We start from the raw sequence: 23,172 nt of genomic DNA on the forward strand, positions 1-23,172 counted from the left end.
GGCGAAGCCTGGCTTGGCGGCGGATATTGAGTCTGTGCGTTAGATAGAGCACGAGTGTCTGTTAGCGTCTGCCCTGGTCAAGTTTACCTCATACCTTGTCTGGTCACATTGGAATCTTTGGACATTGATATGAACTGGCGACAAAGTTTTGTTAGATGTGATTTTCAAGACTGGAGAGGCGGTTGGGGATTTTCAAGAGGCCTCGATAATAAAGTAGTAGGCAAGTCTCATTGATGGAAAAGAGGGTATAGGCGAGCACCACGAGACTCTCAAACCTCGACAATATAAAATCTTAGCAATAAACTTAGGTACCTATCTGCTTGAGTTCTCTGTAGGCTCCTCCGTAGGCTCCTCTGTAGGGCTCTCTGCGGGCTCCTCTGTAGGGCTTGCCGTTTCCTCTTGGCTATTCGTCTTTGATAACAATAGACTCTGAATAACAAAAGTATCCGCTGGTAATAATTGCCTCTGCTCTTCGAACCCATCCCCATCCGACCTGCCGCGCTTCACCAGAGCAGGCGCAACGATAATGTCTACATTCCCTTGGCTCGTAGAACTTTCCGATTCTTCGAAAACCCAGCGAACCCAGGCCGCTTGTCTACTGATCTCCCTATCTAGCACCAGAGCTTTTTCAACGATGTTGCCAAGCAAGTCGTAGTATCGTCTATACTCTACCTCTGGAACAAAGGCTAAAGCAATCGGGTCGATGTGCTTTGTAATTAGCGAATCTTTGAATGTGCTCCAACTATCCTTCGGGCTGGCAGCGGCGTCTGCATTAAACACCATATTCGCGGTTATCGCTCGCCAGACATGGAACTTTTTGAGAGCTTCGGATTGTGCGGTGCTATTTACTTCATTCACGCCATTGGCTAATCGATCAAACGGGTAAGTCTCTGGCCATTTGGGCAAGGAGGAGCTGAAAACTTACTTGGTTCCAGGAATTTGGACACGCCGTATAGATCAATGCCCACAGATTTATTGGCTGGCCATTCGTAGCGCTCGAAAATCTTGTTTTTCAGAATGCGCCAGACGAACGATTGTGCGAGTGCGGGGGATATCGGGTATTGCTCGTAAGCCTCAGGCAGGACGCGAAGTGGCACACTACCATCTTCGAGCTGAGGTTGCTGAGGCCATGGCTGTGATGGCAAATCTTCGAAATAAGTCTCTGCAAAACACCTTACATCATATTTAAGCTCCTGAACTAGCTGTTTGAGATAATCGTCTGTGACAGCATGGAAAGGTTTGGCTTCCGTCTGTTGTTTGCTCAGTTCTTGAGCGACCTGCTTCCATTGCTTCATGACACTTTTGAGGTTAGTCTCTGTTTTGGTGCGAAGCTTCCTCTCCGTGTCAAGCTGTTGCTCTAGGGACACGACAGTTTCTTGTAACTTCTGCAAGGCCGCCTTGACGGCGGTATCTTTATCGGCGCCAGCATCATCTAATAATCTGATTAGCGGTGGATAAGGTACACAAGATAGTTTGACCACTAAATCGTCTCTCCGGTTTTCGACAATAGTTCAACGCGTCAAGTTCGTTCTTCAACTACTTACTGTTTTTATCTTCTGCTGGAGTATGGATATACTCCCCACGCTCTGAAGTCCAAACCGACGTATTGAGGTCAGAAGGTCGGTTTTCTATAGAAGCCATGATTCCAGTTTCGGCGGTATAGTTAAGATCACAACACATGGACGCGAATCTTCCGGATGGAGGGGGGAATGGAGCCGTATCTAAGTAGCTGTACCGCGATGTGCCGAGCTGATAATAATCCTATCCTACTCGTTCATGCTTTAGTCCCCTATCCACGTGTCATACTGCAGCTGAACCCTGTATCCTCAGAAAATCTGTTTCAGGATGAAAGTTGTCACTTCAACTCGTTCATAATATCACATCTTTTATTGAGGGGTATTATGTGGCATTGTCCGCACTGCGTACATGCTTGCATGGCTAGCATTGTGCGCAAGGGTCGGCGTAAGGCAGAATCAGAAATAAAGAATTCCGATTCGTTGGGGGTTCTTCGTGTTCTTTTCGTGGCGTGACGTGAGTATAAGTGTAGGTAGGAACGAAAACACTGATCCCTGCGTCTTTGCTATGATAGGTCCACGTTCGGAGATGGTGCCGTGCCCAGATGCTTTAGCATGCTCTGTAACGCTTTGACCATCGTGAATATGCACTAGTACATGATGGTATACTTCATAGTTCTATATAACTGGTTACATAACATCTGTATATGTAGCGTCACGTCATAATGTGTGCCTACCTACACAGCGTATGAATCTCACTTGTGCCTCAGTCTCCTATCACTAATTCCGGAGGTATAAACTTCTCCTAGTGCTAATACTGATTGCGCTGAAATATTGAGGGAAAGGGAAGATCAGCATCAACATGAGTCCCCCTCCAGCTGACGGGCCACCCGATTCGACTCAAGGAATTCTAGATAACGATAGTGTGGACTGGAAGACAACTTCAGATGATAATGACGACATCTTAGTTATTGGCATCGATTTCGGCACAACGTATGTCTTCTACCCTGTGCAATGTATATGGACTTACTGACACAATTGTTTGTAGATTTTCCGGTGTGGCTTGGGCAACAGCTGCAGACTTCAAAAGTGATCAAGTTAACATAATTACTAGCTGGCCTGGAACTGGTCGTGAAGAGGGCAAAGCACCCTCCGAGATATTCTATGAATATGGAGAAATGTCATGGGGTTATCTCGTTCCTTCAGATGGGGACCCAGTCCGATGGTTCAAACTCTTGCTAGTACAAGAAGAAGACCTTGAGCCCGAACTCAGGTCGTCAGAGTTCATACTACGAGCCCGCCAATTTATGCGTGTGGAGGGGAAAACACCTGTGGACCTGATTGCTGACTACTTGCGTGCACTTTGGGCTCACACACTCCAAACAATTGCCAAGGCACGTGGACAGACTGTCCTTGATGCTCTACGCTTTCATGTCGTGCTCACTGTCCCTGCAATATGGAAAGGGTATGCTCGACGGGACATGAGACAGGCTGCTCAGAACGCCGGTATCTTAGACGATAGACTTGCTGGTGATACTCGTCTAAGTTTTGCGCCTGAGCCCGAGGCAGCTGCATTGTCGACGTTGACTGAACCTGGACGCAAGGTGAACGAAAACGATTGTTTCATGGTATGCGATGCAGGCGGTGGTACCGTGGTAAGTTTCGCACTCAGTGGAACGAGAAGGCAAGTGAGTTAGGTAAAACTAACTGTGTCAGGACTTAATCACTTACATGGTTACCAATGCTAGCCCAATTATGATGGAGGAAGCTGTGGAAGGCGAAGGTATTGCCTCTTTCCCCAATAATCTCTCATTAGTAAGTTGACATTATGGTGTTACAGGCGGTCTTTGTGGTGGCATCTTTGTGGATCAAGCCTTCGAGATAAAATGCAAAAAGTGCTTGGGCAGAAGATGGGATCGTCTCAGCAAGAATGATATCAACGATGTGATGCGCGAAGACTGGGAAAGGGGTGTTAAACCTCAATTTACACCGTCATCCAATCGAGACTATCCCATACGAGTTCCCGCGGGAGCTTTCCCTGATGGCAAGACGAGCGATGACAAATGCGACCCTATCATAAAGAATGCCAGGATGATGTTTACGAAGTAAGCCTCCGTATCTTTTATCAGCAAAGTTTCTCTCGATAACGTATCTGACTTTATATCTAGGAAACATATTGAGGAAATCTTTAGCGGACCCTTCGGTGATATAGATAAGTTGTGCGATGATCAAATCCAGAGTGCGAAAACCAAAAATATGTCAGTGACTGTAAGTTTCAAAAGCCTCAGACGTAAGCATAGTTTGGTTCTAATCTTGTTAGGGCATAATTATGGTCGGAGGCTTTGGTTCTAGTCCATACCTGTATGAACACCTAAGGGACCGCTACCAAGCCTCTGGTATAAGCGTTCTACAGTCAGGAGGCATGAGACCGTCAGTATCAGGATCAATTGCCTAGTGATATCTTCTAACGTTACCATAGTCGTACTGCCATTTGCCGGGGTGCTGTAGTCAAGGGTTTCCTCGATATTGCCGCTCAGCGACCCAGCGACACCTTGAGTGCTGACGTGCTCCCTATTAAGGTGACCTCGACCGTCTCTCGAGCGAGCTATGGCTCGGGTTATAAATGTCGTTTTATCCCAGGAACTCACGAGGAGGCCGATAAAGTGTGGGATGAAAATGAATGCTCAGACATGGCTGAGAACCAGATGGAATGGTATCTAAAGAGGGTGAGTTCTACGCTTATGCTAAAGTAATTACTGGGAGTCCATGATTAACTATCTTCTGGCAGGGCGAGGAAGTATCCACCAAAGACACTGTGAGGCACAGTTTCTATCGCACTTTTGCCACCGACTTTCCTGGCTCCGTTACTGTGAACATCGACTACTGCGATGAAAAAGTACCTCCTTCACGTAAGACCGACCAGGTCAAGAGTATGTGCTCGATTGAGTGTGATGTCGATATACCATTTCCCAAACTCAAGGACTGGTCTAATCCCAAAGGCAAGATATTGAAAAGACTTGACTACGACATTGAAATGGTACCATCTGGGGCATCGCTCGAGTTCTATGTCTACGTTGAGGGGCGGAAGATGGGGACATCGAATGTCGCGGTAACTTTCCAGTAATATTAGCTGGTAATAGGCCAGCCCAGTAATTTGCCTCAAACACCTCACGCCTTTTGATCATATTGCTGATGCCAAGAGCCCAAGCTTACGGCGCAAACCCTCGGGTTAAGGAGCATAACAATATCACTGCCGCGATCATCAGGGTGATTCATCGCCCCAGCCCAACGGGCCGTTAGCAATAGGAGACAGTTTTTCATGAGCATTGAAAGCAGTCTTTCAGCTGTACTATGTAGGGCAGGAGGATGGTCTGCAAAACTACGGGGAGTCTTATGATAAATTTTACCTAAAAGGGAAAAAATAATGGCCAAGAGATTAGCGTGGCACCCACCGGGAGCTTAGCCACGAAGCTTCAGCTAAGCAGGGGCAGGTGGCTTAGAAGGATTATTCGAGATGTAAAACTATGATTTGAATGATTCTATGAGTCGTGGGCTGTAGGAGAATTTATATATAACAATGTTTTCTAGTTCTTGTGTCGAACCAGAAGACTGTCAGACTGCCAGACTGCCAGATAGATCAAATTTGAAATCTCAAGCCAAACTCTGCGCTCAACAAATGAACATTGAATTCCACACGCATCTCAAAGTTGAGCTTCTATTCTTCTACCACTAGCATGCAACAACAAGGGCCTTCAGGCTACTATAACACTACTCATTACGGTGGTTACCCGCCTCCGCCGCCGCCGCCGCAACAATACAGCTATGGCCCAACCCCCCTAAGAGCGCATCCACAACAACAGTTCAGTCAAGGCCACGGGTATGGTATTCCAGGGGCCTCAACGCTCCCTCAGGGGCTTGAAATCCTTTTCTTCCGAATTGAAAAGCACATTGAAATCGCTAGAGTCGCTAACCAGCCTGAGGCACTCCTTTTCCTCAAGCTACCCCGTTCTGACAAGCTAGAGGTCAAGGTATCTCGGGGTCATGCGAACGGAGAGATGATTGCAACAGGAAAGCTACATGAGTTTACGACAACCAAGGCGGATATGACGTTATGGGGGCGTACTGAGCGCTGGAAAAATGAATATAATTCGTTCACTGGACTCGGCCATCTCTTGTGGGAGCTCAGCGGGGATGCGGGGCTTGCCATCGAGAGTAACGGCAGGCTACTTGCACGATACAGAGCGAACGCCAACCAAATGAAGGCGTCAAAGTTTTCGTTCGGGACCCTATCCCTTCTTGGGTCCTCAAGTTCATCTAGTGAAGCTGGGCAAGAGCCCGTGGCTCGTCTGGAGATCTTCGCGCAGGGCCTGAGCCGAGAACAATTGGAGGAAATTATCGTCGCTACCGTCATAGAGAGGGAGAGGTTAAAGAAGTCTAAGAAAGACAAGAGAGACATAGAAATAATTAGCGAGGTTCTGGGAGGGGGCTTGGAGGGTGCCTAAGTCGAAGCATCTAATTATGAGTTTTGTCCTGTTAGCAAAGGGTTTGAGAAAATACAAACTAAGAGAAATTGACGCTAGCGACTAACTGTGAGCTGTAGTCCTAGGCTTACAGGTATTAAAAATCCTATGATGTATTTGTACAATAGCGCCCTCGCCCACCCAGTTGTATGCCAGTTCCACGGGTCGTAATATCCAAACTGAATACATGATCTTATGTCTCAAGGCTCGGCTTGGTTGATTTCAAGAATTGTTTCATTTGTTTGAGGTTTCTTGCTTTCCTCGGAAGCAGAATACGGCGGCGGTGGATCTGAATTCTTCCTTTGCTCAGATACTAGTAATACGAGTTTCTGACGGCCAGCATCTATGCCACTGTCTACTATCTCAGAAGAATTTGTTGCGTGGGCATCCAAACCTTGCTTCATATACACAGCAGACAGAGAGTGCTCAGCCTCCACTCGGTCTGTGTGCGTTTCGCCTAGCAGCTTCCTGTCTCTCTCCACAGCCCGTGTGAATAAGACCTCAACCGGCCAGTAAGGCCTCTTATCACTCTGTTCATCGCTCGCAATTCTCAAGAAGGGCATATCCTCTTCGAGCGACGACTTACGTTGGGCGCGAAGGGCCCGTAACGCGAGAGTTTCAGCTTCGTCGCAGCGGTCTTGCGACCATAATAGGCTGACTAAACGTTCGACTGTTCGCATGGTGTACTGGTTATCGAACCCCATAATCTTCTCGCGGCCGGTCAACGCCGCGCGATAGAGCTCTTCAGCACGCTCCGGTCGACCTGAGCGGTCGTAGAGAATAGCGAAATTCATAATTGCTCGGAGCGTGTCCTGGTGAAACGAACCGAGGATCCTGCCAAAACGTTCGACAGTGTCGCGGAAAGCCTCCTCGGCCTCTTCAATGCGATTGAGCTCCCGTAAGTTAATTGCACGGACAAGACGCGCGGATAAAGCGATGGGATGGTCGGCATTCAGTCGGATGGAGATGCTTGCGATTGCGCGGTCATAATGCTCGGCAGCTCGTGAGTACTGCGCTAGAGCCCGGTACGCACCGGCGAGGTCAACCGTGCACTGAAGAGCGCCTAAATGATCGTCCAGACCAGCTGCATGATACACTTCGAGAATATTCACATATATCTCGATAGCTTCTGCATGCTTACCCTGGTTGCGGTACACTTGTGCGAGGAGATGGCGTGTATCTAGCATACCAAAGTCTCCATTTGGGAGTAAAGCTTCCTGTCTGGCTAGTACATCTTCATATTGTTCAACTGCCTCATCGTAGCGTCCTAGCTTGAAAAATATCTTTGCTAGGTTCTTCGTCACGGATACTCTCATCTCCACTGGGTACTGTTCAGCGTTAGGTCGAAGCCGGGTAAGAATATCCTCCGCTTCGTGGTATGCCCCTCGTAGAAAGTAGATGTCAGTCAGCCTAATTTCAGAATCTATGAATGCCTCACTAGATTCGCCCCTGAGCCTCTTGTCATGGTCTAATATTTGGCGACAGACAGTCTCAGCCTCTGGATATCGTCCACTATCGGCATAAAACTGATAGATTACGACCAGGGCGTCCCTAACAACGCAGTACTCTTCTTCAGACCACTCTCGAATGTATTTCAGTTGGCCCTCAATGCAAGCGTCAATGTGGGACATTGCGGCTCTTCGTTCCTTTAGAGTCCATTTATAGTAGTCGTTCCCTGACGACTCAATGTAGTATCGTAATATCTCGAGCGCGCGGCGCACATGCACTCGCCTCTCAGCTGCGGGGATTCTCAACTGAATCCAATCTCGAACAAGTGGGTGGAATGAGAATGAGTGGTGACCGATACCTTCTTCACGATCATCCTCGCCTGGTCGTTCATGAGATGTGCGATACTGTATCAAAGATAACTCAGCGAGTGTTGTGATTGCGTCTTGGTATTCGTACTCGTCCCACTCATCATCAATTGCGAAAAGACTCAGCCACTCAAAGGGCTGCTTCGCACGTTCAAATGCAGCTTGGAACATTTCCATCCTTATGTCCAGGTTGTTGAAGAAGGCAACGCCTGTAATAAACTCCACTGTCGCCTTCTCATCCTGACTTTGTTTTAAGGCCTGCTGAAGAGACAGCTCCCACGTCCCAAAGACAGAAACCGGTGTCTCCTCTTCTTCGCCATCAACAATGCGGTGGTAGTCCCAAACATTTGGGATATGCTGCAATACCTTCTCCCTTCTCTTCTCATAATGATTGATAAACTCGGCGGGGGATATTCTTCTTGATCTGATGTAAGCTGCTGATTGATCTATGGCCAAGGGTAGGTGACCGAGCATGTCAACAACCTTTTTGGCTTGCTCTAAATTTGAAATAGTACGGTCAAGCCCTGCACGTTGTAGAAGAAGTTCCGTCCCGTCATGTTGAGTCATCCCGGGAATTGTAATAGGTGTTCCAAGGGATACACAACTATTGTGGCGCGAAGTGAACAGTACAGCTCCGGAGGCGGAATGCGGAGTCACGTCGAGGATATTCTTGAACAATGACGGGCTATCAAAGTTGTCTATGACATAAAGCCATGGTGTTCCGGCCGTTTCGATGGTCATTTTAAGAAAGCTTATATGAGCTCTAGAATTGTTAAACGTTCGCTTATCGTTAGAGACAGCGGCAATATTTTCCGCAACTTGAGCAAGGCTTCGTTCAAGTGCCGCGGGGGTGCTGCTGTCAACCCAAATAATAAACTTGAAATGCCGGCTCACGATTTCTCGTCGACAGTATTCTAAAGCCAATGACGTCTTTCCCTGGCCGCCCATACCCAACAAGATAGCAATGCGAGGATCTCGCCCACCTGGTTTCAGTGCTTGATTGATAGACTGGAGAATATCTTCACAACCGACGAACCGGGATCGTCCGGTAGCCGGAACATGATGAAAGGGCGGAAGCAGAGCCTGAGCGACCGAAGAACTAGCCTGCTTGGCTGTGAGAACACTCAAATGAAGAGCGAGCGTCGACTTATAGCTTTCTAGCTGCGCTTTGCATTCTTGCACTTTATTTTGTATATTAACGCTCTTCACACCTTTCCAAACCTTCACACCGACAGCATCGTCAGTGTCAGGGAGTACGGAGGAAACGAGCCGGTCTAGAGACTCGATTACTCGTCGGCATCCGTCGAGAACGGGTATCAGGTTATCTGGATCAGCCACGTTCTCGGCTCTAAGCGTCCGACAGTCCTCAAAAAGGTAGCACAACATCGGGATCTGAACCGCAAGCTCGTGAAAAAAGGCAGGAGCAGAGCTTGAGTTGCTGCAATACAACTTGATCCGCGATCCGAGTTTGTATGCAGTCTCCAGAAACTGGGCAACATTCCCCGCAATCGCGAGCGCGGTCACAGGATCAACCATTGGCTACACAGCTTCGCGACACTGTCATTTGATTTGACTACTCTGATCGATGCCACTCGGGGCCGGAGATGCAAGTTAGTGTATCGGTATCACAAAGTCACGTAATAAGAGAGAAGATAACGTTGATGCCCTGAGCAAGGGCTAGAGGTTGCATCATAAAGCGCTGACCTCCCCATCTTCTTGGCGAGCCATGGTTCAGTCAATCCCTGGTCATCAAGGCCTGCTGAGCCATGACCAAGATGGCTAAGAGGATAGCTTACAACGAATGATACTGAGAAGAGTACCTACATCAACTGATTGAAGTACTGTCAGGCCAATGAAACCTAAGGAGGGGCCCTTGGGGGCTGAAAGAGAGCCTGTTGTATGGGCTGTAGAAAGAAGTAGATCGGCAAAAATTGTGACTCATCAGTCCAGTTAATGGCAATCAACGCCAGTAGTCGCATTGCTTTATCATAAGACTTGGTGGATGTGCAGAGTCGGCTCATCAAAGTCCTTCGATTGCAGAAGAGTATGAACACACGGGACTTATGAACATACTAGAGGCGATTATATAGTGCTCTAAGGAGAGGTCAGCTTGGCAGTACACTACTTAGTACACTCAAACACCCAGCCCCAACCCAGTCGTGACTAAGCAGTCCTCATCGTGAGTAGTTAGAGGCGGGAGGAAACGATCATAACTACGCCAGTGTAGGTATTCAAAGTCGTCGGTCGCGTCTTGGCACCTTGAAGCCATATTATCTAGGTAGTTTAGGGCTTGTAACCGCTGACGATCGCTTGTAAAATGATGCGCGACTCTCGGATCCAAACTTCACGTTCTCATTCATCCTTCGAGGTTCACAGCTCCAAATTGCAGGCTATCGTTCCTAGCTCGAGTAAAGGTGAAAAGGTTATAGGTGTGTATCCGCTGCCAATTGTTCCGTCTAATTAGAGCTCATTCTTGATACAACCAACTCCTCAAACTCTCCTAGCCAATGTTTTCGCCGAATGTGTAAGGTTAATCGCGGCCAAGCATACGCCAATGACTGCCCAGCAACAGATAATAAGCATTAAGCTCAGACATATTCTCGCCTTAACCATGAGTGACGCTACGGGTTCTATAGCCCACGCCGCGCTGCGTCGAGCTGTTGCGGTCTTGATGTCCCGCGTTGTCGGTTCTCGCCCCTCGATAGCGTCCAGCATTTCCCAAGCCACCTTGTTCCCAATTGTCTCCCAGGTTGCCAAGAGCGCCTGTGCGCGACAAGCCTCACCAAAGTGATGCCTGAGTTCAGCGTCGCGGCTAAGCTCGAGCACTCGTCGCACGAATCCTTCCAGGTCATTTGGCGGCACGAGATAGCCAGTTCTTCCATGATCGATGGTGTCGCTCGGCCCGCCCTCGTCTCTTGCGATCACGGGAACACCGCTAGCCATCGCCTCAAGCACCACGAGCCCAAATGTCTCTGATATGGAACAGTGCAGGAAGAGGTCGGCTGAGGCATAGTGCGTCATAAGGTCTTCGCCCACCTTGAGCCCGGTGAAGATGACAATGCCGCGATGTATTAGCGGCTCGAACAATCCCTTGATTTCTTGTTCTACTATCCTATTTCGGTTGTTTCCCACAATGACGAGCTTGAAGCTCAAATCGGTCTCGGCCAGTTTAGCAGCTACCTGCGCCAGAAAGTCATATCCTTTCTCACCCGCTAGTCTCGAGCAAGTAAATAAAATGAGTTCCCCGTTTGGCGCCCATGCTCTCCGAAGCTCAATACTGCGCTTATCCGGGCTGAAACCCTCAGTGTTGACACCTCTCTTCAGCACCACCAGTTTACTATTCTGCACCCGCGCTATATGTTCCAGATATCTTCTCGAGAACATACTAGGATAAAATATCGTCTTGACTGAGCCATGACGAAATAAGTACCCCTCTATTCTCGAAAATAACCAGCTTGCAACGTGTGCAAATCGCGTGGGAAATAACATCTCATAGTAGCCTGCTAGATTAGTCTGGTAATTGCAGAGCAGAGGCACTTGATCCTCCGTTCTCTGCTGTCGCAGCTGGATCATCACCTGAAAGCCAAGCGAGGCAGGGCTCGCTAGGTAGATGAGATCTGGGGGCCCGGCAAATGTCCGTCTGTAGATCTCGGATAGCCGTACAGGGCATACCACCGCAAGTTCTGGGTTAAATGGTATCGGAACACCCGTTAACCGCACCTCCGGGCAATACTTATTTTTTGCTTCGGCAGGGTCGGCAGGTGGAATGATGTTCACTTTTGTATGATTATGGGGAGCAACGACGGATACCAGAACCCCCTGAGACCTGAGATGATTCACTATCATCAAGGTTGTGCGAGAGACTCCATTGACAGGACCGAAGGATTCGGAGCAGAGTAGAATCTGACGGTTTCGAAGTGGCGCAGGAAAGGTGGTCAAGTCATGACCTCTGGCGTCCATGTCTGCTGTGGTGAACACGTTGCAGTATCCAAAAAGGTTTTGAGACGCTTCTCTATACTCTTACGACGATTGACTTTAGCGACGCATACCGCTCTACCGGTGCATCCAACGTAGCGGATAATGCGCTTCGAGATAGACAAGGTTTGGTTTAGGGAACTGCACTGTAAGTAACCAAAGGAAAAGTGTTGCCAAGCTTAGCCCAAGACGTAGCAGAATTTTCTTTTGAGATCCTGCTGAGAGGCAGCAACCAAACCACCAGAAGGCCTAGCAAGTCTGTCCACTGCCTTGTCAGCTTCCATGTCAAGATCGGCGGTTACCTTTAGGCAGTTCGACGCAAGTGTCCAATCCTAAAAGAAACACCTCGCAAATCACTGCCTCTCGATCATGTTTCACGAAATTGAGGGGAGGGACTTGGTAGCGGGGGCGGGGCTCGGAATTAATCCGGTACTTATGGTATGAAGGACATTCGAGCTGATGCACGCTGAATGCAATCATAATGAATGGGACTCCCGCAGGGGTGCTGAGACTATCTCATACAGAGATATTCACCCTTCATTAATCTGTGTCACATCGACGTGTGCTGTAGGTTCACATTTTCTGATGTCCGCCAGAGAGCATAAACAGGTCGATGCTAGCCAGAGCGTAGCTGGTGATCTAGGGCTACTACAGCTATTCTGATTTTCCAGGAAATCAACGTGTCAAGGTGGCAAGAGGTAGAAAAGATAATAGCACTAGCTTCACTGTAACTGTCGACGGAATACAATACGTCGCCTCATAGTCTGCTTTGGATTGTCCGATTCTTCGTCACTTCTACTTGACTAGACAGACCACGAGAGAAACTCGCCAACTATTTGCATGAATCTCTCACGATCCTCCCAATGCGACATATGGCTCGAATTCTCAAGCGTCACCCATTTCACCTTGGGGATGTGTCTAAACCACGGCAGGACAGACTGATCCGTCACCTCGTCATATCGCCCATTTAGGAGCAGCGTCTCTACCTCAATATTATGTGCCTCTTGCCAACCCTCCCAGTCCTTGAACGAGCCGACGATGACAAATTCTGAGGGACCTTGCCTTCGAAGTGAGGGATATTAGTTCCTCATCATTGGGATAACTACCAAGGGGCATTCTACTCACATTGTGTGATAAGCAGATGGATCATCTTTCAAATTCTTAAACGCGCATAAGACGTCCTCAGGATACGGATCAAGCCGGCAAACATGCCGTCCGTAAAATTCCTTAGCTGCATTCTCAAACTCCTCGCTTTCGTGATCACCCTTCTTATCGCATTCTTCAAGCGTTGTCCGCGCTGGCTCCGGTAGTGCAGCCAGCAGCTCACGCGAGCCCTTCAACATAAGCGGAATGCTCGCTGGCGATCCCGCTAGGACAAGTTTCCTAAGCCCCTTAGGTTTCAGAGCAGCATACGCGCCACCGAGCATGCCACCCCAGGATTGTCCCAGGATGAAAAAGCCTTTCTCTCTCAGCTGCAAGTGATCCACCAGGTTATCAAGCTCTTTAATGAAGAGCTCGAAAGTCCAGAAGTTCGTGTCCCCATATTTCTCGCGGAAGTGTGTCGAGCGACCGCAGCCTACCTGATCGTAAAACACGATGGGGATGTCGTACTTCTCGTAGATATCTGTTAGCGGAGACAGGTATTCATGACCGGCGCCAGGACCACCGTGGAGAGCAACGAGGGCCGGACCCCGATGGGACGACAGATCGCCGTAGATCTTGTACCATGTCTTACACGGCTTATTTGCCTCGGGAGCGTCGAAGGCTACTTCGCCTTCATGAGAAGATAAAGTCATGATGTTATAATGCTACAAAGAGGCCAGACTCTGAACAGACCGAGTTTGTGAGAAAAGCCAGAGGTGTAAGGCGCTGGGTGTTGATGGATAGAATATGCTAGCAGTGCGGAGGTAAGATCGTTGATCCAAGCCCGCGTGCCATTACGAGTCTTACGAAAATCTCCAGTCTTTGCGGGGTGAGGGGCAGCCTTAGTATCTAGTCAGTTAGTTGCGTCGCATATCTCACCTGCATTCACATCTTTGCAAAGATTCTTACTCCATGCACTAGAATGTATTGCAGAATCCAATCCTTATATTCGCGAGGAGATGCCCTGGTCGGGTAGTCAATGCTGTACTCATCACCAACAGCATTTCGGCAACTTTGAATGACCCTTCTCAGCTTCCACACAGACGAACAGTTTCTCTTGGCTTCTCAATGTCCCTGTAACTTTTTCATTCAGTCTTCACTCTCTTCACAACCGCCAAATCTGAGGTACAGCGATGATGATGCATACCTAAGAAGCCTAGACAAACGGCCAATCCTCACGAGGTCATTTAGTTTTATGTCCATTCTTGGGCTCTCCTGTTCAGCATTGCTTTCTTGGGATGGCGTGCTCGTGACTTCCATCTCGGGACTCCTGAACGGCGGCCCCGCAGGCGTCATCTGGGGGTTTCTAATCAGCTGGATATGGACGATATCAGTGTATTCCTCCTTGGGAGAATTGGCCTCGATGACACCGACATCCGGCGGCCAATGTAAGATACTCTATCGCCGTTCATCTGCCTATGGGACAATGATACGCATATAGTATACAGAACACCGCGTTCGCTAACTACACTCCTTTATAGACCACTGGGTAGCGTTGATGGCTCCGCACCCCTGGAGCTCGTTCTTAGCCTATGTAACCGGATGACTGACAAAACCAGCATGGCAAACTCTTGCTGTATCAATGGACTGCTTGCTTTTGCTATGGTTGTTGCGTTATGTTTTGTATTGGAGATGTGTCAGCAGCTATACAGTCCATAGACGCCCTATTCTACCCATTCCTGGAAATCTTCTATCAAGCTGTCAAATCAACAACTGGCGCAAGTCTACTAGCCGGTATTGTTCTTGTCCTAGCCATTGCGAGCAGTATCGGTATGTACGCAACTGCATCTCGTATGTTTTAGTCGTTTTCAAGGGATCTCAGATTGCCATTGTCTAGGTCCTAGTCAAGGTAGGGTTTTCTGCTCTCTTGTTATGAGTCGGCGAGGCTTAAGGCTTAGTAATTTGGAAGCTACTTGCTAATCAGTTCGCCTCGATTTCAATTATAGCTGAATAGAACTTCGCTTCCAGTTATATCAATTGCCACAACGCTCGTGGTAACTGTCTTGTTATCGCTCATTGTTCTTGGGTCAGCAATTGCACTCAATGCACTCCTCTGTCTCGCTGTTGTTGCTCTTTTCTCGTCATACACCTTAGTCATCAGCCTACTTCTATGGCGCCGTGTTTCTGGTGAAATCCAGCCTTACTTATGTCATGTGTGCTGATGACGATGGCGCATCTAGACAGCTCACGTGGGGGCCTTGGAGATTACCGGAACCATTTGGAATCCTGAATAATATCTTCTCCATCGTTTACAGTGATTTGTTATTGTTCTGGTCCTTTTGGCCTCAGCAACTGTGCCCGAAGGTTTCAATTGGAGCATTGTAGTGTTTGGTGGCTGATTATCTTCAGCGTCTTATGGTATGCCGTTCGGGCTAAGTCCTACTTCAATGGCCCGATCAAGAAATTTTAAGAAGAATGAACATTACTGGTCACCATCAAAGAAATCAGTATCGCCTCAACTCATAGGGGTTATTAACTCGTCCTTACTGTGAATAGGCAGGCAGATCCAAGAGATAGCTGGCAAGGCAATTTGGGTTTAGCTGTATTCACATACCTACTTATAGGTAGTTATTCGAGATTTACAACGGGTTTAGTGGCCACTTCCGCTGTAATTACAGTGGGTTACGTGAAAACCTACAGTTGGGGTATACTGTTCATGGGGGCGGAGCTTGGGAATGATCCTGGTACAATCTCAGTGTGATGTTACGAGGGAACAGCCAAGATAGTGCACGCATCAATTAGTTATCACTTTCTCTGCAGTATTCAGACTGTCCTCAGTTAAGAAATTTGCGTTTTAATTACAACTGAATCTTTTTATTACCTCCCTGGAGGTTCTAGAGTTTGATGGAGTACAGCCCTATAGTAGCCAAGCTGTAGTTATTAATTGTCTTGATCCAGAGCCAATCACTCTACTGCTCTAGGATATTCCAGTGGCGCTTACATCAATTTATGAGTTGCCATCGCGTAATTAATAACATGCTAAGCTGATCTTTAGTATGGAGCGACAGCCATGATGCCTCAAGTTGTATTCTCGGAGTATTTCGAAGGATTCGGACTCTGACCGCCTGCGCTGCTGTGCCCTTCGACCTCAAGTGATGTTTTCAGACCTGCGTCAATATCATCATTGATTGTTCTAGTCCTGAAAAGACTGATGTTGGTGATGCTGAAATTTGTGATAGACTTGACTGCGCTGAGTAGGGCTGTTAATGTCGATCTCGTGCCAAATATCCAGAGCGTTGGTAGGCAAGCTACGAATACAGCAATCCCCGTTTCGACCATTCCCCAGTATATGAACGAAGTTGCTAGAACTTTAAACAGATTAGAATACTTCCGAAATGCGTCTACTTGGAACTTACGGATAGGGTCGGCGTTGAGGCCATGGCCCACCCCTAGGATTCGTGATGTCAGAACAAGCCGTGTTAGAGACGCCGCGAAAGTGCTTATAATCGTTAGCCACTTGATGATAACCTTGCTGTACATGTTGAAGCACTCACATTAACCCGAACAGAAAGACGGCAGTGATTCCGATTTTCCGTCCGAGCGTCAGGTTCAACCGCCAGATCTAGTTTCATTGGGTTAGTAATAAATAATGATTGAAGTTGGTGATAAAGCCAACGTACTAGCGGAATGGGCGTAACTATAATAACCACATCTGTGATCACATCTGAAATGATCACGGCGAAATTTGGGCCTGTATCGCGGATGCAGTGATCAAAGACTGCTCTGGCTGTGGCCCATAATGCCCAGAAGTTCAAACGACATATGAAAAGAAACACAAAGAAAAACCCCCACATCCACAGAAAAATGATGACACACATTCCAATGAGGAATATGTTCGTTTTTCCCAACCTGTTGGTTGCAAATATCCGCCTATACAACAACAAGAAACTCATTTTGGTACAACCAAGCGCTAGCGGGAGTAGAAAAGTGTAGGCCCATTGGATCTAGAATTCTGGTTAGAAGAGGCACGGGAACCACTTGCTTTATACTTACGGCGCCTTCTATGCTCATCTGCTCTGAATGGGAAGAAAAGATATCTTCACCCGATTCTAGCGGGGGTACATAAGGGTAGGCGAGAGCGTTTTTTGAGACGCCATAGACCATAGATATGCCGATTCCCAGGTTGAGGAGCTGTGTAGTGTAGTAATTAAGTCGATGCGGAAACTAAAATGGATTGTTATGAAGGCACATACCGTTGCTGGCACCAAAAGCCAGTCATCGGCCTTCAGAGGCTGCTTTTGTTTCTTCCGCGCAAGGAATCTTAAGAAAATAGAGACGATGTTTAGGGTAGGCAGTCCGATTCCCGCGGCGATGACGTGCGGCGGTGTCTGAAAGTATCCGTGGTCATAGCCACTGTCATAACTGTCAGTTGACATTATGCTAGATCTATGATTCGTGATCTATGTATAGTCAAACTCAGAAGCAGGGGTAGTAAGAGTGTCTTATGGGAAAAGTATGGAAGGGAGTTTTTGTCGTTGGCTAAAACTTCGCACATAATAATAGGAGACAGGACTAGAAATGAATGACATCAAAAACGGGAAGTTATCTTGGTGATTTGTTTTTTAAGTAGACTCTTAGAGAAATCTTAGGAGGACAGGGTAACGAACTGCCCAATTCGAACACGCCATGATTACTATGGACGTCGGGTGGCTATCATCCATCCCGTCCGGTGATGCAAACAAATTTTTGTAGCACAGTTCATGAGAGGAAATTCAGTACCACCAAGACGTGTACAGATTTCAGTGATGAGCATTGAGCTGTTTCACGAGGCGGATAAGTGCATTTATACTACTGCTTTAAGCGAGCACCGCTGTGAATGCTTGATTGCATACTCTACCTCCTGAGATAGTTGGCTTCTCGATGCACCACAATGGGTGCATTAAAAATCAAGAGCGGTGATCTTGGGGCAAGGCATGCTCCCCCCTCTTTTTTTCTCCCCCGAGACGGTTGAAGGCAACGGCAAGACTTCTGGAACGGACCGGGAGCTCAGTGAAAAGTATCACTGTAAGTTACATTAGGGCGACTCGATTACCGAGTGAGTAGCTGACACTAGAAGTCCGTGAAGTTTTTATCGAACTCTTGCGATAGGCTGGCGAAGAATCAAGACTACTCCTACTTGTTTCGCATCCAAAAAAAAAAAAAAAAAAAAAAAAAAGTTGTTGACTCCTTTCAAACAACTTTTGATTGACATACCACTCACTACTACTACCAACTCTTATACTAATTTAACATGCTTGTTTGAGGGATTCTCGTAAGGCCTCGTACATATATAACTCTCTATATTGTGATTACAACATTAACATCTATGCTTTCGTAATGTTTTTGCTCCTAGCGTTGGATAGCCATCCACACGAGAGAGGATACACGTTGCCCGTGAAATCATTCTTCCTGTCTTCGAAGGGAACTTCAGGCTCCCAAATTGTAAAGTTAAAGGCAGAGGGGCCCCCGTAGTTGCCCATGACGTTTCTGACTGGATAGTACCGTCCTCCAACGAGATACACATCGGTGCATGTAATGGGGTTGACATAGGAGCCGCCTCTGCTGACCTGGAGCGGCTTGGCATCTGGTGATGGTTTTCCGTTGTCGCAGCTGAAAGCGCTTCCTCGCCCGAAGAACACATCATTCTCATTATCTGAAGAGGTACAGATTGTGAACACACCCGTTCTTGGTGCACGGTAGAAGCCGTAATAGACTAAGGCGAAGTTGTTCGCGTTCACGATGATGCCGCCGTTAGTCTCGCGTGTCCAACCGTTTCTATCATCAGGGGGCATGTCTTGAGGGAAGAATGTGACATTTGTCAGAGAAGAGTCTAATGGTGAAAGACCTTCTGTGATATAGAAAGACGGGGGCGTGTTGCCAGTTCCGAAACCACCAACAGGATTCGCGTAGTACTCGATGTTAAGTCCACTGGCAACACAATCTGGGTAAGTTTCGCAAGGGGCTGGCCGGGTTGGAGTGGGAGCTGGCGGGCACGTCGTGGTGTCTATAGGGGTTTCGATGAAAACGGTAGCAGGGCCGGTACAGGGCGTAAAGGTGGTTGAAGCGGTATATGTCCCGGTCCAAGGGATTACAGTGGTCGTCGTCGACGTAGGACGTTGACATGCGCCTTCTAAGACAAGAAAGGGTGCGGCAAATATCGCCGAACGAATGAGGGTAATCATGACAGCTAAAACTTGAGGATATGGGTTTACACGCTTTTCATCAGATGTCTTAGTGATGGTGAATTCATTGGAAGCACATTGAGGTAAGGTACCAGATTATATAGACGCCATGAAAATTCTGTTGCCTTGAGTTGAGTTCATTATGGATCAATATTGTATATTGCCTAGAGTGTAAGTAATGCAAGATTCCTTGTCTAAATCACCGCTGTTAGGTATGGTGAGGTCAGGTACGGTTAGCTAAATCTAGGTCTATTCAAGGTCTCATTGACTAGGTTACTCAAGCGTACCATACTCTATTTCAGCTACGTGTCGTTCGAAGAGATGACTTCTGAGCAAAAACGAGCATAAAATGTCCTACTTTGAAGTATCCAGCTGGTTCGCATATTGATATATTGGATTTCGCTACCATAAGCAGCCAGTGGACTGTCGTTCGGTTTAAGCTGAAAGCTGAACTGTTTACCTAATCAATGACTGGTATGGGAATGCCAAGACACTTCACAACCATGTTACTTACTGCTAAGCAAATCGCAAGGGTCCCGGGCCACCACGTCACGGGCCACCCCACCACCCACCCAACACCACTCAATTGAAGCCGTATTTTTCAACGAAAACGATCGCGATCGCTATTTTTAAGCGGTTACAGCCGTAATACAATCTTCAAGCTTTAAAATATCCTCTTAAATAATCTCTAACAAGTTTTTTAAAGTCCTAAACACCTTATAATTGTTTACCTTATTCTTATAAATCCTCCTACTACGTACCCTACGCTTAATCCTTCGTATATTTAACATCTTTATAAATTTATACTTAAACGTTATCTTTATCTTCTTTCTCTTTAGTTTAATTGATTTTTTAACTTTAAATTAAAGGTATTAAACCTTTACTTTAAAAGTTACAATTTTATTAGCTTAAAGGTTTAATACCTTTAAAGCCTTTTAAATAATTAACCTTTATATTAATATATTAAACGTATAATAATTTATAATAAATTTTAATAACTTTATTAAAAATCTTAACCTATTAAAAGTATTATTATAATATATTTAAAGTTAAATATTAAAAAGTTTAACGCATCTCCCACTTAACCTAGCCACCCAATTGAGCTGGCCACCCCCTTAACCTATATAAAAATCCAATGTTTCAATTTAGAATAACTTAACCAATATCGGTCCTACGATTTAATAATTAGTACCATTAGACCCGTTATTTAATAAGGAATCCAGCGGTATTTTTTATTATTTTTTATAAAATTTATTAAGCGGGATATTAAGCAATACGTTAAAAGGGCGCTAGGTAAGGATTATTTTAATGCTTACTTTAGTGTATTGCGTAATAATTCCACGAATATAAGTCGTATAAACCAATGAAGGGTACCGTTAAATAGCTCTTTTTATTACAAATCTAATGGTATATTTTATTATTTTATACGACCAATACCTGTAAAGTTATTGAATTATCACGTAATTAGCGCACCGATGTTTTTTATATGGGCTGGGGGGGTGGCCAGCTCAATTGGGTGGCTAGGTTAAATGGGAGATGCGTTAATATTTTAAATTTATTTTTTATTATAAAAGCTTTATATTTAACTTTTAAAATATCCTTTCTTTTTAATATTATATATTTTAAAAATAATAACTTAATTTAATTTTATAAAAATATTTTAACTATTTTTTATACATTTTTAACCTATTTAAATATTAAAATATTAATCTTTATAAATTATAATACTTTTAATATATCTTTTTTAAAAGGTTTAATATTTAAATTAATTAAAAGGTATTTATAAAAGTAATTATAAAGCTATTTTTTTAATAGTTTAAAAATTTTAACATTTAATACTTATATAATATAATTATAATAAAGCTTATAAAAAATTAATTATACTTTATTTAATATATAAATTATTAAAAAAATATTATTTATATAATTATTATAGCTATTATATATTAATACTATTTATTTATTATTATATTAAGTTTAAATTTATAATATAAAAACCGTTTTAAATTAATTTAATATAATTTCATTATTAAACTACCCTTTAAATAAAGCTTAAAAAAATTAATTATTTTATAAATTTATATTTTATTATAAAAACTATTAATATTAAATATTTTTACCTTTAAAGATTATTATTAATAAAAAGGTATAGCTATTAATAATAATATACTTTAATATTATTATTTATTTACCTTTATTAATATCTTTTTTAAATGTTAAATAGTTAATTACTTTATAAATAACTTAATAATTATTATTAATGCTTTATTTAATCCTTATTTTATTTATATTATATTAACGCATCTCCCACTTAACCTGGCCACCCAATTAAGCTGGCCACCCCTTTAACCCATATAAAAACCCAATGTTTCAATCTATAATAACTTTACGAATACTAATTGTACAATTTAATAATTAGTACCATTAGATCCATTATTTTATAGGGAATCCAGCGGTATTTTTTACTATTTTTTATAAAATTTATTAAGCGAGATATAAAGCAATACGCTAAAGGGGCGTTAAATAAGGATTAATTTAACGCTTACTTTAGCGTATTACTTAATAACTCCACGAATATAATTCGTATAAATTAATAAAGGGCACCGTTAAATAGCTCTTTTTATTACGAATCTAATGCTATATTTTGTTATTTTATACGATTAGTATTTGTAAAGTTATTAAATTATCACGTGATTAACGCACCGACGTTTCTTGTATGGGCTGGGGGGGTGGCCAGCTCAATTGGGTGGCCAGGTCAAGTGGGAGATGCGTTATAGGATTTAACAATTTTAATTAATAAATTCTATTAAATAAAACTTTAATATTATAATAAAAAAACCTTTTTAATAATATTAATATTATTAAATATAAAATTTATAAAAATTTAAAACTTAATTAATAATAATATATAATTTAATTTAATTTAATTAATTGTTTAATATATTAATTAATATTTTAAATAAAGTAAAAAAAATTAAAAGCTTTAATTTATCTTTTTTTAAGTTAAAATTCCATTAAAATAATATTATAAAGTAATCCTAAAAATATCCTACTTTTATATTACTGTTTTAATATTTAAATCAAGCTTAACGTTATAAATAACGCCTTAATAACGCTTTTCTTTAAAAATTAAAAGCATTATAAAATTCAATATAAAAAGGCAATTCGATTAAATATAAAAAGAAGGTTAAAAGGTAAAAACTAACTACGTTAGGTATAGGGATTTATATACGCAAATTCGCGTAAAAAGCGCGTAGCGGGGTGGCCCATGACATGGTAGCCCGGGACCCTTGCGATTTGCTTACCTAAAGGTCCCAGCAAAGAATGGGAATTTAATTATACTTATCACGTTAGAGAAGACACGCAACTTCTATCGGGATGTGCATCATTGGCAGAGTGATAATACTGAGAGAATAAAACTGCCTGAATCTAGGTATGCTCCCTCTCCGGCTTTGAACGGCACTCAATAGTTAATTAGTTATATGGAATTCAACGCGAGCCCAGATGAGCTTTCAACGGCGGGATAGAGCCTTTGATGATCTGATGAAGTCGACGGACGGCGGCTATCTGACTCACATTGGTGTGTACCACGAGCCCCGCCGCTTTGTTGGTATGACCCGAGTGGTATCACACCCGAAGGTGCAACGGTGCAACCAAGGAATGAAGCGACAAATTAGGCTCTGTCTATGGGAACGTGTCTGTTACGCTAGGCTCAATGGGACCGAAAATCACCGTATTCAGAACCACATTGGTCTGACAGGCGCGAAACCACCCGAAGCCAACACGACAAGCCACCACGATCTGACACCACATTGTAATCAAACATCACTGCCTCGGGGCTTTTCCCTAAACCCTGGTTCTAAAGCTATGGTGACATAGGTGTCCCATCTTCTTATTGACCAAGATCACATTCAATGAGGCCAAAGTCTTGCTCCAATACGCGTTCTGTTTGTGTGAGATGGGACTTGGTTAAGAGCTGACCCTGGTCAAGGAATGGTTGATAGATCCTTCGCGCCCTCAGGCCCCGAGATCTTAAGATCCCGAT

General features: G+C 44.7%; 9 protein-coding genes across 9 annotated transcripts; 3 read left to right on the forward strand and 6 right to left on the reverse strand.

Annotated features, from left to right (window-relative positions):
* Positions 1 to 36: 36 nt before the first annotated feature.
* On the reverse strand, positions 37 to 1,496 carry F5B22DRAFT_512772 (uncharacterized protein). Its single transcript, XM_047972547.1, has 2 exons — positions 926 to 1,496; positions 37 to 866 (listed from the first exon to the last, which is right to left on the reverse strand). Exons 1-2 carry the CDS (start codon positions 1,293 to 1,295, stop codon positions 313 to 315), a joined length of 924 nt encoding a protein of 307 aa, XP_047834003.1. The 5' UTR covers positions 1,296 to 1,496; the 3' UTR covers positions 37 to 312.
* A 642-nt stretch (positions 1,497 to 2,138) lies between these two features.
* On the forward strand, positions 2,139 to 4,865 carry F5B22DRAFT_512862 (uncharacterized protein). Its single transcript, XM_047972549.1, has 8 exons — positions 2,139 to 2,507; positions 2,563 to 3,169; positions 3,231 to 3,297; positions 3,355 to 3,619; positions 3,683 to 3,782; positions 3,835 to 3,944; positions 3,994 to 4,240; positions 4,303 to 4,865. The coding sequence occupies exons 1-8, from the start codon at positions 2,377 to 2,379 to the stop codon at positions 4,636 to 4,638; spliced, it is 1,863 nt and encodes a 620-aa protein (XP_047834004.1). The 5' UTR covers positions 2,139 to 2,376; the 3' UTR covers positions 4,639 to 4,865.
* Positions 4,866 to 4,973: 108 nt separating this feature from the next.
* F5B22DRAFT_513070 (uncharacterized protein) lies at positions 4,974 to 6,125 on the forward strand. Its single transcript, XM_047972552.1, has one exon. It carries the CDS (start codon positions 5,249 to 5,251, stop codon positions 6,014 to 6,016), a length of 768 nt encoding a protein of 255 aa, XP_047834005.1. The 5' UTR covers positions 4,974 to 5,248; the 3' UTR covers positions 6,017 to 6,125.
* Positions 6,126 to 6,175: 50 nt separating this feature from the next.
* On the reverse strand, positions 6,176 to 9,986 carry F5B22DRAFT_513020 (uncharacterized protein). The gene is made up of 2 exons (XM_047972551.1): positions 9,673 to 9,986; positions 6,176 to 9,421 (listed from the first exon to the last, which is right to left on the reverse strand). The coding sequence occupies exon 2, from the start codon at positions 9,382 to 9,384 to the stop codon at positions 6,235 to 6,237; it is 3,150 nt and encodes a 1,049-aa protein (XP_047834006.1). The 5' UTR covers positions 9,385 to 9,421; positions 9,673 to 9,986; the 3' UTR covers positions 6,176 to 6,234.
* On the reverse strand, positions 9,862 to 12,045 carry F5B22DRAFT_512784 (glycosyltransferase family 4 protein). The gene has a single exon (XM_047972548.1). The coding sequence runs from the start codon at positions 11,806 to 11,808 to the stop codon at positions 10,339 to 10,341; it is 1,470 nt and encodes a 489-aa protein (XP_047834007.1). The 5' UTR covers positions 11,809 to 12,045; the 3' UTR covers positions 9,862 to 10,338.
* A 181-nt stretch (positions 12,046 to 12,226) lies between these two features.
* F5B22DRAFT_594933 (Alpha/Beta hydrolase protein) lies at positions 12,227 to 13,863 on the reverse strand. Its single transcript, XM_047974091.1, has 2 exons — positions 12,949 to 13,863; positions 12,227 to 12,885 (listed from the first exon to the last, which is right to left on the reverse strand). Exons 1-2 carry the CDS (start codon positions 13,617 to 13,619, stop codon positions 12,627 to 12,629), a joined length of 930 nt encoding a protein of 309 aa, XP_047834008.1. The 5' UTR covers positions 13,620 to 13,863; the 3' UTR covers positions 12,227 to 12,626.
* Positions 13,830 to 14,766, forward strand: F5B22DRAFT_512869 (uncharacterized protein). The gene is made up of 2 exons (XM_047972550.1): positions 13,830 to 14,354; positions 14,448 to 14,766. The coding sequence occupies exons 1-2, from the start codon at positions 13,985 to 13,987 to the stop codon at positions 14,510 to 14,512; spliced, it is 435 nt and encodes a 144-aa protein (XP_047834009.1). The 5' UTR covers positions 13,830 to 13,984; the 3' UTR covers positions 14,513 to 14,766.
* A 1,218-nt stretch (positions 14,767 to 15,984) lies between these two features.
* Positions 15,985 to 17,342, reverse strand: F5B22DRAFT_643574 (uncharacterized protein; the record flags this gene model as incomplete). Its single annotated transcript, XM_047978292.1, has 6 exons — positions 15,985 to 16,274; positions 16,323 to 16,405; positions 16,461 to 16,528; positions 16,587 to 16,910; positions 16,960 to 17,097; positions 17,160 to 17,342. 6 exons carry the CDS (start codon positions 17,340 to 17,342, stop codon positions 15,985 to 15,987), a joined length of 1,086 nt encoding a protein of 361 aa, XP_047834010.1.
* Positions 17,343 to 18,131: 789 nt separating this feature from the next.
* On the reverse strand, positions 18,132 to 19,556 carry F5B22DRAFT_594938 (uncharacterized protein). Its single transcript, XM_047974092.1, has 2 exons — positions 19,220 to 19,556; positions 18,132 to 19,160 (listed from the first exon to the last, which is right to left on the reverse strand). Exon 2 carries the CDS (start codon positions 19,125 to 19,127, stop codon positions 18,270 to 18,272), a length of 858 nt encoding a protein of 285 aa, XP_047834011.1. The 5' UTR covers positions 19,128 to 19,160; positions 19,220 to 19,556; the 3' UTR covers positions 18,132 to 18,269.
* Positions 19,557 to 23,172: the final 3,616 nt, after the last annotated feature.

This window comes from Xylaria bambusicola, assembly GCF_022495145.1.
Source record: "Xylaria bambusicola strain CBS 139988 unplaced genomic scaffold F5B22scaffold_7, whole genome shotgun sequence".
Classification (NCBI taxonomy): Eukaryota; Fungi; Ascomycota; class Sordariomycetes; order Xylariales; family Xylariaceae; genus Xylaria; species Xylaria bambusicola.